This window comes from Sprattus sprattus (assembly GCF_963457725.1).
Source record: "Sprattus sprattus genome assembly, chromosome: 14".
Classification (NCBI taxonomy): Eukaryota; Metazoa; Chordata; class Actinopteri; order Clupeiformes; family Clupeidae; genus Sprattus; species Sprattus sprattus.
In genome coordinates this window covers 31452219-31473454 of record NC_137912.1, presented here as the reverse complement: position 1 = coordinate 31473454, position 21236 = coordinate 31452219, and the positions used below count along the sequence as shown (strand labels likewise).

The 21236-nt window shown below is 42.1% G+C and overlaps 1 protein-coding gene across 1 annotated transcript in view; it reads left to right on the top strand.

Moving 5' to 3' along the window:
- The window catches only part of st14 (ST14 transmembrane serine protease matriptase), a gene marked incomplete at both ends in the record, with an annotated part of 73489 nt that overhangs the window by 33115 nt on the left and 19138 nt on the right, over window positions 1–21236 (top strand). Inside the window, 6 exons of the mRNA XM_080850862.1 lie at window positions 3718–3821; window positions 3998–4107; window positions 6361–6491; window positions 8282–8386; window positions 9521–9628; window positions 12276–12389. Coding sequence (XP_080706988.1) covers window positions 3718–3821; window positions 3998–4107; window positions 6361–6491; window positions 8282–8386; window positions 9521–9628; window positions 12276–12389 — 672 coding nt within the window. The remainder of the gene's footprint in view (window positions 1–3717; window positions 3822–3997; window positions 4108–6360; window positions 6492–8281; window positions 8387–9520; window positions 9629–12275; window positions 12390–21236) is intronic.

The following is a 21236-nucleotide window of genomic DNA, read 5'->3' as shown; positions in this document are numbered from 1 at the left end:
ATTGTATAGAAAGATCCATGCTGCAGACTTGCCAATGGGATATTACATTTCAAATGCATTACTTTGAAGATCCTCAAGGGCCATGGCTTCAAGCTAAGAGTGAGAAGGGGTGTGTTCATCCCTACATTTCCTTAAATGTTGTGTGTGTGTGCTTGCGCGTGTCAAAGGAGCCTGTCCCTGTCCCTGTGTGTGTGTGTGTGTGTGTGTGTGTGTGTGTGTGTGTGTGTGTGTGTGTGTGTGTGTGTGTGTGTGTGAGAGAGAATCTGGAGCACACACGCGCGCAAGACCAGAGGGGCAGGGGCAGAGAGGCAGACTTGAGAAACACCCTAGCAATAAGCCAAGCATGCGTATTTCAAATATTCACCAAAAATCTACTTTTCATCTTACAGTCAACTTTTTTTCAGATTTGTGTACTAAACATTCTCAAGTGTCTTCATATGAACTTGTGATTGAATCAGAGTTTCACTTTTTGACCTGCAGATGTGTAAAGCATTATTTTGGCGTTAACAATGTATCCAATTTGCTTTATATCAATCATTTTTCAAGATATGAAGTTGCCTTTGCAAATGGGAACATAGTGTAGTGTCATCCAAGTGATATACCAGTTTGGTGTTGATATCTCAAAGATTAGCTGAGATATGACTTCACTTCCTGTTTGACCGCTTTTCTGCTGAATTTGAGTGGCTGTACCGGACAAACCATATGGTAACTTTTTGTAAAATTTGGCACAACCATTGAGGACAGTCTCTTCTTTATTCATACAAAGTTTCATGTCTCTCATTATACCACTTTAGCGCCACCAACGGGTCAAAGTTGGACTTGTGTTAACACACGCAACTTTTGAACCGTATGACCGATTTTCAAAAATGAGGTAACATTGGATTCCCTGGATCAAGACGAACTAAAACACCCTATGGCGTAAATTTCACTCAAATATTTGCTGACATATGACTTCACTTCCTGTTTGGCCGCTTTTCAGCTGAATTTGAGTGGCTGTACCGGACAAACGGTTGTGAGGATCACAATTATTTCCATAACTTTTGTGAGGCTAGGTCTGAAGATCATCTTTGGTGATTTTGAATAAGATTTGCCAAAAATTGTAGGAGGAGAAGGCTTTCAAAGGTTTTTGATAAAACCGGAAATAGCGGAAAATCTATATAACCGGAAATTGACGCCATCAGGTGTGTTTAATTTGTCTTGATCCAGGGAATCCAATGGTACCTAATTTATGAAAATCGGTCAAACGGTTCAAAAGTTGCGTGTGTTACAAAAGTCCAACTTTGACCTGTTGGTGGCGCTAGAGTGGTGTAATGAGAGCCATGCAACTTGGTGTGAATGAAGAAGGGACTGTCCTTAATGAGTGTGCCAAATTTCACAAAAAGTTACCATATGGTTCTAGGGGCTGCCATTGACTCCCATGGTACAAGAATAATAATAATACCTACGATAAAAATAGGTTACCTCCTACCGGAGGAAACCTAATGATTGATACTACAGCATGGCTCAAACAATAACACAAATCATGATAGGTACTGCAGCATGACTTAAACAATAACAATAGCACAAATAATGATTGATACTACAGCATGGCTCAAACAATAATATTAACACAAATAATGATTGATACTACAGCATGGCTTAAACAATAACAATAACACACACTGCATGAAATGTGGGATTTACGACAGTCTCCGACCCTGTGTATTGCCGTAGAAGCCCACATTGGTGTGAAAGCCCCCCCACCCCTTCCTCTTGGCCAGGCCTAGGTTTTGTTATGTTAATTTAATTGACCTGGATTGAACACAACAACCCCCCCCCCCCCCCCCCCCCCCCCGCCAGGGGAGGCACCCCGTCACTGCTTCACTGATTTAAAAAACCTGAAAGTCACAGGTTCGATCCCCACTAGTGGCAACCATGGCCCAAGTTGCTTAACGACTGTTAACGACTCTTAATGACTGTTATCAGAGTAAGCCTGACTCTGTATAATTACATGCCATTAACGAATCTCAAGAACATTAAGGTGAAATAATAATATATAAGTTAGGAACATTACACATAGCCTAAGTTAAAACTTTTAAACACATACCACCATAAACATGTGAGATAATTCGACAAGAGACATTAAAAGACAGCTAACTCACTGCTTTGTCAAATAAGAGAGATCAACTATATATATCTGGAAACCACTTACAGATTCCGATTAGCTAAGTTTGCGTCTGGATGGAAAGGTGTTATCTTTCCCCATCCCACCCATGCTAAGCCATTTCTAGCATAATATGCGATCTACCGTGGAAAACAGAAGGCAGGCGATTTTTTTTTTAATCAGTTCTCACCACACAACGACGTCGCATCTTTGCTCCTTGAATGTCCAGTGGTGTAGTCCAGTATATACGCAGGTATACGGAATACACCCACTTATTTTTCAGTCAGCATTGGGTATACCCACTTCTCAAAACAGGGTGTTTATCCTGTGCTGTATGAATAAATAAAGAGTACCCACTTCTCCAGGGACAACTACACCACTATGAATGTCGATATGTAATGGTATGGTGTTATTGAAACTTACTACGTGTAAAAAAGACTAGAAATTGAATGTTTATTATTTCAGGTAGGCGCATACCTACGTGACAATAAATCTGTTTCTGTTTCTGACTCGAGTCTAAAGTTTCTAATGTTGCCTCGGGCGCCTTTACGTGAACATAATTAAAACGTCACATAAGTCCACTAAACAATTCCCGATTCGCACGCTCCAGTAACAGAAGAGAAATACCCCAGAGGAGGGAGGAATGATAAACCAGGTACTTGGTCGCACCGACGATCGCCATCAACCACAGACCATACCACTATAGCCAGAAGAAATATTTAGAAGGGAAAAAAAATAGGGGTAATACATTTACTGCAGCTGTCCTAACATTTTTATTTATTTAACCTCGACGAAGTCCCTGTCTGAGCTCCAGTGTGGAGATATTTACATCTACCTAATAGAAACTCCGTCCCCAAACACATCTCAAAAGAGAGAGAGGCTACAAGGCTACAGCACAGATAGTTATTTAATTTTCAGAAGTGGTTGGGTTCACAACGATGTCGTCTGGAAGGTGAAAACTAAAAACATCTTCATAATCAGAGAAAAGATGAGTGCTATTTAATAGCTAGCTACCAGCTAGCAAGCTACCTGCTGTAAGCTACCTGCGGTAAGCTAGCAACCGTAATCCAATTTGAATCGTGTTGATGCTTTGTTTCTTGTCTTTATTACTAGATCTATTCCAATTTAATGTAGTTATTCTGATAAATTAGGCCACCAGAACAGGGTGACAGCTTTTATTTCCAGCTCCAAAAGTAAGGCTACTTTACTGTGTGTCCGAGAAAAGTTGACCCAGAAGACGTCTACGGGCAATCAGCTGGCAGCAATGGCGAAATAAACATATTTTTTTTATCAGCTGGCAGCAACGTGTGCAGGTTTTAAATGCGATAAAAACAAAATCTGGGCTTGTCTCCTCGCCGATTTAAACAGCCAACCGGGCAACAACTGTCTGGCATTTTACTAACTTATATTACAAGAGCTTGAAAGGTGGGTGGTTCCTGTATTAACTCCCGTGTTAAACAGCTGTGGAACGTCTTTTTTGCCCGCCAGCTAGTCATTCTGACGTCAGCTGAAAACTATCAATTGGTATATATAATGTAAATGTTTTAATCGAATCCATTACAATATGTTTACAGCCCAGACCTGTGGAGGATCCTTCACCAACACTAGTGGTAGCTTCAGCTCACCTCACTTCCCAAGTTTTTATCCACCAGCCTTAGACTGCAAATGGACCTTTTCAGTAAGTGAATTTACAAGGTTTATTAATGTATTATTATTAATATTATTATAATGTATTCATATTATATTAATATTAATGTCGGATGAAATACATCTTCAGATAGTTTCATGGTAAAATTGATCGTATGTTCAATTTCAAGAGACTCTGGCTACAGTGATAGTGATATTTGTTTGCAGGTGCCTGAAGGTATGAAGGTGCGTGTGACATTCACAATGTTTCGCATGAAGGAGCCAGGCGTCGACATTCGTGTCTGTCACAAGGACTATGTGGAGGTCATGGGTGTGAAGTAAGGGCAATTCCATTTGTGTCATTCATTCATTCATTTGCTTTGCTTGCCTTCTGCATTCTGGACACAGTTGGTTTCTCAAAGATAACAAGTGACAGCGCTTCACCAAAATAAGACTGTCAAATGTAACATCTACAAAATGTAAACGTATCTGCACACATTTTCTCTGAAGAACCAATGGAATATGTTTTAAAAAACAATTCAACAATCCAACCAATTTTGTCACTGAGAAAATATTCAATGTTTCAAAGACAACAAAAAACTCAATTCAGTATCTTCCTGAGATCATAAAAACTAGTACATTATTTGAGAGACTGCATTATTTTTTACTGATGTTGGTGGATGACTGTTATTGATCATTGTTAGTAAGAAATAGTTACTTCTCTCCAGGCTCAGTAACATATTGCCCATGGTTGAGTTCCTCTGCTATGTTTGATTCTCTTCCCTCCCCTCCTCCTCCCTGCCACCCACGTGATCCCAATTAGTGCTAGCTAACGCACTCATGCTAAATCGCTCATGCGAACACACACTTACGATAACTGCCATCAGTCACACTGCAGGAGCGGGCAGGCAACGACTGTTTTCTACCTCGGCACAACTAGCACTACTGAAATACAATAGATCACTTATCAGGATAAGGATGTGGTAAATGTACACATACAAAACATAAGATGATTTATACATGATGCATACCACATTCATAGTGAATAAGCATTCAGGTATTGTAGAACAACTAAGTAACCTCATAAGCACACTGTATACCCACCATTACAAGGGTAACCAGAGCAATGACATAGAAACTATGCTGATGGTCGCAATTATTTAGATTTGAGGTAAATAGCTAGCACAGAATGCGTAGATGAATCATGATCTGGTTAGAATGAATGTATGACAGAGTGGTGTGTAGGTGAAGGCAGAGGGTTTGTGTAAGTTGATCTGGTGGAGAGACTATAGCATTATCCCACAGCTGAGACAGGAGGAGAAGAGGAGTGCTAGGTCTTGTGTTGCGCTTACTTGAAGTTTGGCTGTGTAAGGAAAGTTGCTTACTAGCTAGTTTTCATCATAAACATCCCTGCCAATGTTATTTATGAAAGAATTGAACATAGGATGTCAACATATTAATGTCATCCCTGTCTCACGGAGATTTGTAGTTTTTCCAGTCCTGTCTCAGGCTAGCATCCAAATACATTTATCTTGTGTCAAAAAGTTTGATCATTCTTCGTAAACCTCAAGCCAATAAGCTTTGAAAGTTTTCAACCTTGACAACTCAACTAGCTTGTAATGAATTACACTGTGCATTGTATATTAATCATGTCGCCAACAACATTTTATTAGATTGTGTAGACAATGTACTTGGGAAACACCAGCAGTATTTCAGCAAAATTAAAACGTGTGTCACTCTAATGCTGTCTTAGACACAAAATAGATGTTGCACAAAATGCCTTCAACAGAGGTAAAAACTTTAAATCATATGAACACAACCTCCCACTTAGGCCTTTAAATCACATGAACACTACCCCCCACTAATATACAAACAAGGCTGACTTCAGTCTTCAGTCAGACAAGGCTGACTTCAGTCAGTGTATTTGGGCACAACGACACTCAACAACACACATGTGCATGTATTAGGTGGCCACACAGGACATGCAAACGCAGGCCGAGGATGCCGTGAATTTGTTTTCTGCATTTCTCCCATCCCGGACTGTCCTTCCTCCAGGACCCCAGGAGCAGAAGGTTGCCTTTAGGCACCTGGGGACCAAGTTGAGTGAACCGTCCGTCTAGGTCAGGGACGGCCAGAAGAGTGTTCTATACTTCTGCTTGTTTTTTGTCTGGGTTCTTAGTGGAGGAAAGCACCTGAGCCACCGTGCCACGTATATGTGCACAACTTCCCACTGACGCCTTTTAATCATATGAACACAACCTCCAACTGAGGCCTTACAAAACAGCGTTATCTCGAGGTCTCATGCTCCTGGGAAGCTTCACTGTGCCAACAAATGAACAAATTTAAAACATCATGTTTTGATCAATAATCTCTCGCTAATTAAAATCAACACATAAACATGCTCCTCAGCTAATCCAAAACCACCTATTTCATCTATCACAGTCTCACCCCCTGCAACAATATGAGCATCTACGTAGACAGTATATGGAAAACACCAATATCCTTCAGTATTATAGACCATATTGTTGACATTTTGTCATGACCAAGTAAAGATGACGTGGCATAACAAACCTTTCTCATGTCTTTGCCAGGTATTGCGGAGAGCGGTCTACGCTGGCACTCACAAGCACATCGAATAGTTTGGAGGTGTCCTTTCACTCAGATGAGTCCTACACAGACAAAGGATTTAAAGCAAAATTTAATGCTTATGACCCTGGCAACCGTAAGTGAAAATGTATTTTGTGAAAGTGAAAAATGTATCCGTTTTTACCAGAATGAAGGAAATGTCGTGGGTGTTCTCCCACAGCAGATTCAAACTCAGCTCTTTGGTGCACGACCCAATTGTAGAGACAACAGAATTGGTTTTTGGTTTGAGCTTACCTAAAAAAACGGACATATCCCAATTCACTGTCTTATATCATGTGTCACAAAAACTGGACAGAAGTTAAGGTTCCAAAATCAGACACAAAAGGGCCAACAAATCCAAATCACAGTCCAAGTTTCAGACAACAGTAAACAGACACAGTTAAAAAACTAGACAGAGGGAAACTTGAGACTACCTTTGTTGGTGTGTGTGTTTTCATTAATTACAGATTTTGAACTGGTAAAATGAGGTCATAGTAACTGTTTGCCCTTAAATGTAATCTTTTGTAGTGAAAGAGCAAACTGCTACTTTTGAACTCATGTTTTCAAAAGCTGAGTTTCATCTTTGTGTTTCACTGAGTACCTGAGGTGACATCCAGGATATCTCCAAACAGAGGCTCATTTCAGCAGAAGTTTAGATCAAATGCATTGAATGTCATCTACAGTATGTTATCCACATCCCTCACTATGTTAAAACATCCTATCAAGAACAATCCAGAGGTTTATGTCGTTTCAGCTCAAGGGTTCATTTTCTCTATTAAAACAAAGCAGTTGCAATATTGGGCGGAAAAACAATGTACTTTTTATTTCAGTCAATATGTATCTGTTTCAAATGTAACATGCTGTAGGACTCAGCCATAGGCTGCATTTCATTTTGACGTGGCAAATATTTTGCAACTACCAAGCATTTCATGGTTATTTAAACAATTTTTAAATGACATCCATGCCTGTCATCAGCTAAAAGCTGACAGATGTCTGTAATTTTTTAAATATAAAAATTAAAATTAAATTGAAACTAAATAGACGTGGATAACAAAATCCTTTGAGACGAGCGCATGCTTAATTCAGATAAGACTTATTAGTTTAATTAATGTCGGCTATGTGTGAGAGGGTGTGACTGTAGCCCTTGGCATCATCTGGCACACGTTGGCTAGGGTGACCAGAATTGAGTTTGTGAAAAAGACACTTTGTCGCGGGGGAAGGGGCCGGGTAGTGTATAGCATTTTTACATCTTTTAAACATGCGGATGTACCCACCCCCTCCCCCGCGGCGAAGTTAAGACATATTTTTCACAGGCAGATGATCGCGCCACCTCCCCCACAACAAAGTTTTGACATCTGTTTCACATGCAGATGACATGTACTGTTGTAAACAATGCAACAAGTGGAGGCGCCAAGGTGCTCAGTGTTGCCAGATTGGAAATGGCAAAGTTTCGTAACAAAGGCTCGAAATGATCGTATTTGAAGGATAATTATCGTACATCTGGCAACACTTAGAAGGCGTTAGACCAATGACAGTTCTCTCTACAGTCAGAGCTTGCGCAAGAAGGTGGAACATAAGGGAGATACCCTTTCCACCTTGTGTAATAAAGGCACAGTACATGTAAGAGTTTTTGATCACTTGTGTCTCCAGCCCCATAACCACACTCACTATTCAGGGTATGGGTCCCATATTCCTCCAATGGGAATCCCCTCTCTCTGTTCATGTCTCCCATCCCAAAACATGTGATCCTTGACACTATTGGAGTTGAACACTGGGATCCACCTGATGAAAAGATGTATGACCACTTTCTCTAACCGGAGATCAAGTGCGTAATCCCTTATGCCCTCACTTCTATCTTTTCTCTTCTTTCTCGTCCGTGTTCCGCAGCATGCCCTGCCAAGTTTGCTTGCTCTTCAGGGTTCTGCATTGATAAAGGACTCAAATGTGACGGTTGGAATGACTGTGGAGATATGAGTGATGAGCAGACATGCCGTAAGTACAAGTGTCTTGCACACATGCATTTACTGTTGTTTAGATTAAGGTGTTTTGTTTAGAATGTGGAGTGTTGATTCTTATCAGTGGTAAGTATTTAACTAGAGACTGGTAACATAGTGTTGTAGTTTGACCAGCCCACTGGAAGAATTGCATAATTTTTTTTACCAGTTTCACCTGAAATAACATACATTGCTAATCTTGTAAATCGGCCCATTTTTCATTGGATAGTGTTCTTTAATGGATATATTCACTTATATAGCTATATAACTTATAACGTATTAGCTATATTTTGCAGAAACCCCCAGTGTAGGAGTTAGTGTTGAGATAAACAGAAAGCATACAAATTGAGTACTAAATCATATTAGTTCATTAGTATTTATATAGTGCCATAACAATACAATTACCTCCAGGTGCTTTACAGAGCCCAGAGCCTGGACCCCTTTAGTGCAAGCTCAATGGCAACAGGGGCAAGAAAAAAAAACCTGTTAGTCAGGAAGAAACCTTAAGCAGAACCAAGGCACATAAGGAGGGACTCATCTGCTTGAGGTTGGCCTGGTGGAGATAGGAAGGGGGGGATGGGGGAGGGTTGTGTGGCAAAATGGGAAGGGAAACCACTGGGGTTGTATACAGCCAGCATTTGGTAGATGTGCATAATATATATACAGATATCGGGTGGTAAATACATGATAAAAGCAAGACCAGTTTAGTGGGTATACACTGTGCTCATAGGGTTCCTGTTACAGGGGTAAGGGATGTAGGGAAATAAATAAAGATGTGTTCACTACAATTCATTGTGGATACATTTTTTTTACTGAGGATTTCCTATTTGAATGGTCAAAATTAGTATAAAATAAGAGCAATAGCCTGAAAAATGGAAATACGTTGAATGTTACATGCTGTCCCCTCCTCTAAACCACAAAACCATATAAATTGTACTCCAACTCACATCTCCCATCTGGCTTTTGAAAGACACAGTCCTCCATCAGAGCATTACTTTCAGAGGAAAGTAAACCATTCAATTCCACAAAATTTCTGTCTGAGTATAACTCACTTTCTCATACACTCTTTATTTCCTTCTGCCAATACACTGATTACACATTTGATGTTTAATGTTTACATTCTATTGATCAGAGTGTGAAAAGGACCAGTTTGCCTGTGCCAATGGAATGTGCAAGCCAAGTTACTGGGTATGTGACCGGGTCAATGACTGTGGAGACAACAGTGATGAGTTGCAATGCAGTAAGTTTGAAGTCTTGTCTTTATGTTCATTTGTGTCTCTTTAATATATGGCAGTGGCTATTTGAACAGATGCTGCTCTAATATACGCACAAGAGAAATGTCACATAATTGAATAACTTACTTTGACATACGTATGATACAAATGTAGGTCAGGAACTTGTGGATATTAGACTGAGAACTGGAGTTTTCTTTTCAGTTGCATTCCCCTTGCAAGAAAATGCAATGAAAACAGGTTCACTTTCATTTGACATTTTAGTGCAAAGATGAACAGCATATCCTGTGCCTTGACGAATGTCTCTGTAAATCCTTCAATGGAAGTCTACTCTTTAGAGATGAGTTAATAGAGCTCTTTTGTCATAATGCTACATTTACAGTCCCGCTCAGCAGTATTGGCACCCCTAGTGAATATGAGCAACAGGCTATGAAAAAATATGTCTTTGCTGTTTATCCTCTTGGTCTTCCACTCAAAATATTCATAAAAATCTTACCTTTTCATTGAGGTAAAATAATTGTGAGAAAAAGTTTTATTTTTTTACATTAAATAAATATTATTCTTCAAAACATGTGTGCACAGGTATTGGCACCCCTTAATTAAATGTTTTGTGCAGCCTCCCTTTGCCAAGATAACAGCTCTGAGTCTTCTCCTATAATGCCTGATAAGGTTGGTGAACACATGGCACGGGATCTGACACCATTCTTACATGCAGTATCTCTCCAGATCCTTCAGATTCTGAGGTCAACGTTTGTAGACTCGGCTTCAGCTCATCCCACAGATTTTCTTTGGGGTTTAGGTCGGGGGACTGTGATGGCCATGGCAAAACCTTTATTCTGCGGCCGGTGAACCATTTTTGTGTTGATTTTGAGGTGTGCCTAGGATCATTGTCCTGCTGGAAGGTCCAACCATGGCCCATTTTAAGCTTACTAGAGGGGGCTGTTAGGTTTTCATTTAATATCTGCTGGTATTTGATCGAGTCCATGATACCAGGGGCGGATTTAGAGGCGGGGCCAGGGGGGGCGAGGCCCCTCCTCTAATTTGATTGGCCCCTGATTGGCCCCTGTTCTGCCAATCACCTGGCGAGAAAGCCAAGCGGAGAATTAAATGATCACTGCTGCAGTTCCTACTGCTGCTATCCTCTTAAGATTTCATAATTAAACAGGTGAACTTAAAAATGTAAAACATGACTGGTAATATACTTCAGTTAGATTTCAATTATAAGATTTTTCTAGGGGTGCCAATAATAGTGGTACACATGTTTTTGTAAAAAAATATTTATTTTTATCTCAACCGTTGTTTTCTCTTACAATAATTTAACTTCAATGTAAAGGTAAGATTTTTGTGAATATTTTGAGTGAAACACCAAGAGGATAAACAGCACAGACATATTTTGTTTGCTCATATTCACTAGGGGGGCCAATACTGCTGAGCGGGACTGTATATGGGGCCTGATAATCCTAACCCAATCGAAAATTGTGTCTTGTGACCACCTCATCTGAAATGAACTTGTCCAACTGACACTGATTTGAACTCATTCATTCATATTGAAAACTGATATTCTGCTGGATAGGAAAATATCAGCTACAGTACATGTTCAGTCCAAAAATAAATAGGAAGTCAGTGTTTAAGTGTAAGTATCTTTTAGTACAGTATTGTCCGCACTATAGGGCGCACTGGATTATAAGGCGCACGGTCAATGAATGGTCTATTTTCGATCTTTTTACATATATAGCGCACCGGACTATAAGGCGCATTAAGCGAAACAAAACAGTCAGTCAGTCAAACTTTATTAAACGTGTTTACAATAACTCTCAACATTGTTCAAACGTTACTGTAATGAGCGTATTCACAATAACTCCCAACCTTGTTCAGTTGTAACACGTAAAAAAACAGTCTGATACCGCTAAATCAAACGTTAGCGCATTCACAATAACTCTCAAAATGTTGCAGAGTATTGTAGGTCTTAACTGAAGCTCTCGACCATCATTGTTAGGTTGCTGCTAACATAGTAGCTAGCTAGCCTCGCTGCTAATAAGTATAACGTTAGCATGCTGATATGCTCTCACACGACCCCCTCATTGAGGCAGAGGTTCTGTTTGCCTCCAGTCTCTTGGCTCTTTACTGCCGTTTTATGTAAGGTCAGCCATTCTTAGTAGGTTCTACACATACCTGAAATACATTCCCTATTTAATGGATACAGAGCAACGCTCCCAGCATTACTCCATAGCAAATTACTTTAGTTGCCATTTCAAGCTTGCTGGAGAAGGCACTTCCAACACCGAGCTACCAGCAAAGAAAGCAACAGTGGTCGGAGGCAATGTACTGTTCGAAGGGTTTATATAAAATACGGTAGCAGTAATGCTGCAAGCGGTTCGGCTTTGTAGTTTACCAAAGTCGCACTAAAACATTTTGACAGAGCGCCGTGTACCACACAAAATCGCTTTGAGGTCGCTTTGCTTTCTCCTTATTCATCCTTTGTGAATGTACAAATGCTAATCCATCCATTCATGGAGAAATATCTGTATATCTTTCTCCAGCAGTATGTATGTTTTATGACACACTTAAGGAATGGTTTCAAGCATTAGCATTCAGATATAAAAATGAATAGAAATAAACATCCTTTCCTTTGTAATAATTGTAATCTCCCTCCAGGCTGTGGTGAGGACGAGGTGCGATGTGGTGATGGCACCTGCATTCAGCAGGCTGGAGTTTGTGATGGCAAGATTGACTGTGCTGACAGCAGTGATGAGGCATCCTGTAAAGAATGTAAGTGAACTATTTATAGCATGCTGTAAAAACATTTATATGACAACATAACCAGAGGCAGGTATGGGTGACCATCATGCACAAATGACCATGTATGTAGTCATTTGGCCCTGCTAAGAACTATATTAATCAAGAAATTTCCATGACTGGAGACCAAACCAGGTTTGGCTAACAGGAGTTTTGATAGCCTAGACAGCTATAGTAAAGTGAGGAGAAGGCAACTAAGGCCCTGCCATAAATGAGAGGATGTGCTCAAATAAGAAATCACTGAGAACTGAGAAGATTGAGATGAAGCTGTAATAGAACTGAGAACTGTAGTAAAAACTGTAAAGAACTTCAACTAATATATACTGTATATGATATTTATATATATACTGTATATTTATATATATATATTACCACACAAACACAGCTTTTATTTTGAAAGGGAAAAGGGAGCTATTAGAGAGAGTCTGTGCAAGCGGCGGATGCCTAGCTTAGCTTTCTGTATGAGAGTCAGCTGGGGTAGTGCAGTAACGTTCGTAGGGAGAGATTTGATTTAGCCTTCTAGCTGCCTGCAGAGATGCCATGAGTGGGATAGTTATGTGATGTGTTAGAACGTTATGGTGTGACGGGGCCTTTACCAATAAAAGTACCATTAAAGTACCAAAATTTGGTAATGATGGCACTGTTCCATAAGAATGTAACAGAAGACGTTTCACTTCCAGAGGGCTTAAAAAGCACTTAATGTCATCTATTTGTTTTGAATTGAATGAATTAAGGTTTTTGATATAGGTGGAATTACAGTACCAGTCAAAAGTTTGGACACACCTAATTTTTTGGAGAACTGTTTTCTTTACTTTTCTTATTTTCTACATTGTAGATTAATACTGTAGACATTTAATCTACGAAAGAACACATGTGGAATGATGTACTAAACAAAAAAAGTGTTATCTACCATGTAGAAAATTATAAAAGTAAATCAAAAACTTCTAAAAAAATGAGAAGGTGCGTCCGAACTTTTGACTGGTACTGTAGGTACAGCGTTAGAGTGAAATTGACAGATCAAAAGGAGCGAATGTCATGGACGTGGCACAGCCACAAATATTTTTGGAATGCAGTACCTTCACAGCTGGTTTAGAATGCAGTACCGTCACTGTTAGTTTGGAGTGCAGTACCATCACAGCTAATTTGGAGTGCAGTACCATCACAGTTGGTTTGGAGTGCAGTACCATCACAGTTAGTTTGGAGTGCAGTACCATCACAGTAAGGCCCAATTTACACACAGGTTTTCGCGATGTCGGCGACATCTGCGTGTAGATGTCGGGGCGCATTTACACACACCGCAGGAAGTTTCTCAGTTTGCCTCTGATGATAGCGATGTTGCCTAGCAACACTGTCTGTAATATGCCTTACAGATGTCGGGTCGCGTTTACACGCACTTTGAAGATGTCGGGGACTCCCGATGGGCTGTCGGGCGAATGGTACGGGGCTGTCGGCTGAAATTCGGCCGACATCGGCACACCGACAGTTAAATTTGCGTTTAGACGCTGAAACAAACTGTAGGTGTACAGATGTCGGCTGTGCCGACATCGCGAAAACCTTTGTGTAAATTGGGCCTTAGTTTGGAGTGCTGTACCATCTAGGGCTGTCAAAATTGCTCAAAAATGACGTTAGAATATTCCATAAAAAAACCCACATATATTTGAAAATATTTGAATATCTGGTTGCGCATTAGGCACGTCAATAACAGGACAATAATTAATACAACCAGACATAACTACTTGTGTAGGTTATTTATTTAAGTTTTAACATAGTTAACAACATATTACCTACACAAAAATAAGTAAACTAACTAATGGCCAAGACCTCAGACCTTGGCCTCTCGCTCGCACACACACACTCTTTCTTTATCTCTCTCTCTCTCTCCCCCGCATCGTCGCGCTCTCTGTGCATAGCTGTAAATGAACGACAACAATAAACTAATGCTGAGTGCTGATCAAGAGTTTGCACAAGCAACTTAAGGTCGCAATTCTTGTCCCAAATATTGCAGGCTTCATTCAGTGATTGAAAACAATATTATTAACATTAATTTAAGTGTTACAGTATAGAACCGACATTGAACGCTCCGAGCGAGCTGTGGTAAACATGAAACGGCAAATAATCAAACCAGTGCATGAAGCTGTTGTAGCCTTTCCTGTCTATTTTATTCATGCAATTTACAGTCACTACAGTCGCGACTAGCCCACACTAGTAATGTTTCTGTTAACGTTAAATAAAATGAGGCACACACTGTTATACAATTCTACGATTCTATTGGTGTATACTGTACGCACGGTACCTCGGTTCCAGTGCTTCACAGAACTCCCTGAAGGCTTTCCCATCCACGATACTGATCGGCCTCATATCCTTGCATATGAACGAAATCAGTTTTTGCGTGCAAGTCTCCTGTCGTGCGCAGACAACGAACTTAACAAAATATGTATCCAGACGTGGCTGTTTCGCTGAAGTTCCACATACTATGCCATATTCACTTGGGTGCACATTTTGGAGATGTAGCCTCAAGTTGCTAGTTGTTGAATGCTAAGCTAACTCTAGCTTACATAGTTTAAACACTACTTTAGCTGTAGGCTCAGCAAGTTTACCGTCAACCGACCAAAATCCTAAATTTTTTCCAGACATCACTTTTTAGACTTTTGGAGGTTACAATCACTTTTTCTGCTGCGGTCAAGCTAGGTTCTGCACTTTCTGGTATCTTACAGGCAAGTTAACTGTCAGCAGTGACGCGGTGCCAGACAGTGTGACTCCTGTGACCTGTCCCTGGCATAGACATTTATACATATATATATATGTCTATGGTCCCTGGCCTCAGACGCGCGCCCACCTGCAAAGCAGACAGTCGTGCTGCTGCTACCGCTGTTGTTCGAAATTCTGTTTTTAATAACCATTCAAATGTATATTCGAATTAAGAATATTCGTTGACAGCCCTAGTACGTTACAATCAATCACAGTTAGATCTGTTTCGACCTCACTCTGACCGTCACTACGGTCTAAAATGGGAATGATCACCGTTGTTCTGCCTGTCACCGAGACATATGTCAACAAAGTCATGTCCATAACCTCCGGAAGCAGAACGACACGCGTTAATAAATAACTGCGATTGCTCCCGGTTCATCCTCTCACCTTGATCGCCTCGTACGAGACTTGAGTATACCTAAATGGGTACACCAGGGCATGTCTTCCACCCGGGATCCCAAGAGGTGCTTGACCGCGCTGAGCGCACGGCAGCATCGAGGGAAGCTGTCCAGCGTGTGCCGTAGACCTGTTCCAACTGCCGGCCGGCAGCCTATGACCAGGTATAGGCTGTGGCAGGCCACCCAGCCTCCCCCAGCAGCTAACATCCCGGTGACCCCACAGGACTGGCAATTTCGTGCGGCCCGCCCGTTCCCAAAAAAGACGGCGGCCATCGGCCTGTTCTCGACCTCAGGCCCTTGAACCGGTTTCTCAAGGTGCTGCCGTTCAAGATGGTCCACACAGGAGTGGTGATGCGGTCCATCCAACAGGGGGAGTGGTTCACATCTCTGGACCTGAAGGAAGCTTATTTCCACGTCCCAATCTGCTGGGAACACCGGCCCTTCCTGCGCTTTGCCTTCCAAGGCAGGGTGTTCCAGTTCCAGGTCCTTCCTTTCGGCCTTTCTCTGGCCCCAAGGGTTTTCACTCGCGTGGTGTCAGCCGTGCTGTCCCCCCTCCAGGCTCAAGGACTGAAGATCCTGCCCTACCGGGACGACTGGCTCATTTGTGCCCCCTCTCGGGAGCAGGTAGTGCGCAACACAGACACAGTTCTGGCCCACATTCAAGCTTTGGGCTTCACAGTCAATCACAAAAAGAGCAACCTGCAACCCCACCAACAGGCAGAATTCCTCGGCATTCTCCTCGACTCGGTCAGCATGACGGCGTCTCTCACTCCACGGAGAGTGGACAGCCTGATCGGCATGCTAAGGCATTTCCGCTTAGAGTCCAGAAGCTCTTGGGTTTGCTGGCTGCAGCAGCAGCAGTAATTCCCCTTGGCCTGCTGAGGGCACGTCCCCTGCAGTGCTGGTTCAATGCTTTCCGTCTCCATCCCAGAGACGACAGGCAAGTGAGGCTGCGTGTGTCTCGGGCCTGCATCCAGGCTCTACGTCCTTGTGGGGACAGAGAGTTCCTCATGCAAGGTGTCCCATTGGGGGGCCTTCCCCACAGGAGACAGGTTGTCTCGACCGATGCATCCCTGACATGCATGTGGCAGCCCCCGTGGACGCTGGACCACATAAACGCCCTCTAGCTGAGAGCCATCTATCTCGCTCTTCGGAGGTTCCTGCCGTTGTTCTGGTGAGAACAGACAGCACCACAGCAGTGTACTATGTCAATCACCAAGGCGGCACGAGGTCCCAGCGGTGCCTCCAGGTGGCGGAGGAGTTGCTGACATGGGCATGGCCTCGACTCTCTTCGCTGAGGGCAGTGCACATCCCGAGTGTGGAGAACAGAGCAGCCGACATTCTCTCCAGGGACGGGGCCACTCCCAGGAGAATGGAGACTGAACACAGCCGTCATCAGCCAGATCTGGATGCGGTACGGTGTTGCCCAGGTAGATCTCTTCGCGTCAGCAGAGGCATCACACTGCCGGGAATGGTTCTCCCTCATAGGGCAGGGGGGCAGTTTGGGCCTGGATGCTCTGTCTCAAGACTGGCCAACAGGCTTGTTGTACGCTTTTCCTCCACTCCCTCTCGTAGCGCATGTCCTCCAGAGGATCAGAGAGGGCCAACATTTAGTCCTGTTTGTTGCGCCACGGTGGCCGGTGAGGCCTTGGTTCTCGAGCCTTCTCCAGCTGCTGCAGGGTCAGGCTTGGAAGCTACCGTGCATAGCGGATCTGCTATCACAAGCAGACGGGCGGATCTGGCATCGGAACCCAGGTGCCCTGTGTCTATGGGTTTGGCCCCTACAGAGTCCATCGCTGTGCAGCTAGATGAGTCTGTGCAAGAGACGCTCAATAACGCCAGGGCTCCATCTACTAGAGCTTGCTACGCTCTCAGATGGAGGATCTTTTCAGACTGGTGTGCTGGCATGGGTCTGGAGCCAGCAGTTTGCCCTGTGCCACAAGTTTTACGCTTCTTGCAGTCCCATTTGGATCAAGGCAAGGCAGTAAGTACAATAAAGGTCTATGCTTCGGCCATTTCAGCCTTTCACCAGGGGGCAGACAACAGATCCCTGGGTAGGCATCCTTTGATCGGCCAGTTCTTGAAGGGAGCCCGCCGGTTACGCCCAGGGCGCACTTTGCGGGCCCCAAACTGGGATCTGCCTACAGGTAACGTCGCTCGCTGAAGGTCCTTATGAGCCTATTGCAGACGCATATCTACGATCTTTGTCCCTTAAGACTGATTTTCTCCTGGCTCTCTGTTTGGCCAGTCGAGTCAGGGAGTTGTGTGCTCTCTCCATCAGCGATGACTTCTAAGGTGGCAGGCAGGAGGCACTGGCGTGTCACCTTGGCCAAATCCAGCTTTCTTGCCGAAGGTTCTTAATCAGCGGTCCATTAACCAAGTTCTGGTGCTGACCCAATTCCAGCCTTCCTCTGCCTCACAAGCAGAGCAGGATAGGCTGCTCACTTTGTGCCCAGTCAGGGCCTTGAGGGCTTATCTGGCACGTACTCAACCTTTGAGGGGGACGCATTCTCAGATGTTTGTCTGCTATGGGGGTGGCAAAGCGGGGACTGCCGCTTTCCAAACAGAGGCTGTCTCATTGGCTGGTGGAGGTTATTTCCCATGCTTATAGGGCTGAGGGGATACCGGTCCCTTCGAGTACAAAGGCTCACTCTACCAGGTTTATGGCTACGTCTTGGGCTGCCCTCAGAGGTGTGGCAGCAGACGATATTTGTGCAGCGGCTTTATGGTCTTTGCCATGCACTTTTACTAGATTTTATAGGGTGGACGTAACTCGCCCGGCTCCGGACGGCGACGCTGCCCTCATGTCTGTGACCGAGCGGGGTTTTAATAACTAATTCTTGGTTCCTCGCGACTTATTTGGTATGTGTCATCCCATTTTAGACCGTAGTGACGGTCAGAGTGAGGTCGAAACAGATCGTAAGTTAGGCATGTAACTAAGGATCTGTGAGACCGAGGGATGACCTTCACTATCCTTTTCGCTCGGACCATCCTGAGGCAGTCAAGGTAGGTGGATGAAGCGGGAGCAATCACGGTTATTTATTAACGCCACTGAGATAAGGGACAAAAGTAATTTTGAAACTTAAAAAACTAAAATGGGCAGTACATTCATTTGGAATTGATTTTCTTATAAACACAGGTCAGACCTAACAAACCATGTAAAGGAACAAGTTTTTTATAAAATCACTTTTTATAAAAAACTACATTTATCCAATTTGTGTGTTGACATTTGTCAACTCCGTCTGATGCATTAGAAATCATTTTATTTAAATTGAAATGATTTGGTGACACTTTAAAGTATTTCAATATCTAATAATAGTGGGCCTACTCCTAGTTACGTAATAAAAAAAAACTTTGTATTCCCTTTTTTATTATTTTACACAGTTGAGGATAAACGCCATTGGAAAAAAACTTAATTTAGTTATTTCTTTTTTAAATTTAATATATTTTATTCGTGGTTATATGCAATCAAGACACCACTGCATGTAGTCCATTCAATGTTTTAGTGAAATAACTCAATAAAATGAACAGAAGTAAAAGGCATTTTTTTTTAAAAAAGACAAAAACTCACATCTTACGCTACGGCTACACCAGACGCGGAATTTCTGCCGTGCGGAAATAGAACGTTCACCAAGCGGATATTTTATTGAACCGGCTACACCGGACGCGTTAAAAATGAAACCAATATCGGTTTTGCTGTCTTTGTTTACTTATTTTATCAATCAAAGTTCTTCCATATTACTTCATCTGGATCAGAGTTACATGGTTAAGTATGAAGTCTACAGAAACCCGTTATTCAAACAAGATTCATGTAACGTTTAATTTATGGCAGACTTGGTTACCAAGCAGACCTATCCTCCAGAGAATAAAAATGTATTTCCTTTGATTGTATACTAAAATATTATCAATCAATAATATCCATAACTTATTAAATGTATTCATAATTAGCTCATAAACATGAAGTGCGATTTTGTCTCGTGTGGTGTACAGTTGAGACACCCATTTAAACCCATTGATGGTGACTGACCAAGCATTACAAATACATTCAACTTTCTTTTAAAAGACAACTGGACAAAATAAAGCACAAGCATAAATCCATACAGGCTACAAAACATGGCTAGCCAACAGTCACACACATTCATATAGGTACATATACAGACACTGCATGCCTGTTTAATTTGTACTATGAGGTAGCATAGGCTATATCACAATCAAGTTGTACCAACTGAACCCGATCTCCCACCTTGCTTATTTAGACCCCAAGATAAAACATTGTTATAATTTTCATATTTGAAAAGACACCCATTAATAGGACAGGTCTAATATCAAAAATATAACATTTTATTTTCATTTGCTTTGTTTGTTGTCTGACTTCTAAACTGCTGATCGCGGATACAGTTGATACATTGTCTCAACTGTACCCCGCTGGCCACCTCACGCTTTTCACTAGATTATGCAATGACCCTGCAGGGCATGATAGCATGGAATATGTAGATTTATAGTGCACAGTTTAACGTTTGCAATGATGTAAGTTGCGTTTGTTGATGAGGTAATGTTAATAACATATTCATTGTAGAAGGGACACGATAAAATCAATATCTTAGGTAGGCTAGTTAAAGGCACAATATGCAACAATTATGCTTCAGGATTAGGGTTAGGATAAGCAGTTTAACCTTACAATAACAGCTTAAAAAAAATTGGGGCGCTACAATGACTTTTAATATGGAGAATTGCGTCCGTGCCAATGGCATAGCAGGGTCGATAGGCATATAACTGCCTTCTGTAGTTTTGCCTGCCGATGCCCGCCGACCTGACTTTGATTACCTTCTGCCGATCTAGTAAGTAGCTTATTTGCCGTCTTGCTTAGTCTTGTGTTGCACATGATTGATGTTTGACTGTGTAAGGACAGTCGTTGAGTAATTAGTTTGTCATAATGTCAAAGTCAGCACATTTCAAGAGATTTCGTTAGTTTTAGCTGCTAGCATACCTTTAGCGAATAGCTATTAATCCTTAATGCACCTTTAAAAGAAAATTCGCCGATATCTCCGACGTTATATGCAGGTGCAAACTAAAAATCACGTTTTATGATTGCTGCGCATGCAGGTTATTGTATCACAGACATCCCAAGTCAGTGTATCACAGACATCCCAACTTGCAAAAAGTCATTTCAGGGAGGTATTCCATTTCAGGGAGGCCTACATATTTCTGTTGTGGTCCCTAAAAGTTATACAAGCATAATATCATTCTATAGGCTATAGCCCTATGCAGTTCTTTGTTAATTATGTTTAAATATGTAGGTTACTTATACTATTTATTATATGCTGCTAAAACTATCCTATTTATGTTAACTGCTTTTATTTGAGGCACACACGCACACTGCCTCACGCACAGTTTCTAGATCCCTCTCCCTCTCTGTTGTGCGCTCGCTACACAGATTTCAACGCGGTTTGGAGCACGTCTGTCTGTGTTGTTTGCTCGCTTTAGATTCCGGGAGATTTTAAGTAATTTGCGGGCATCAGGGAGTCGTTATCAATATGCGGGAGACTCCCGGAACTTAATGGAGACTTGGGATGTCTGGTATCAACTGTAGCCTACACATGTCTCAACTGTACTCAGTCAGCCCTACAAACTAACTAGTTAGCCTACAAATGAAATAGTTAGGGTTTTCACCTCC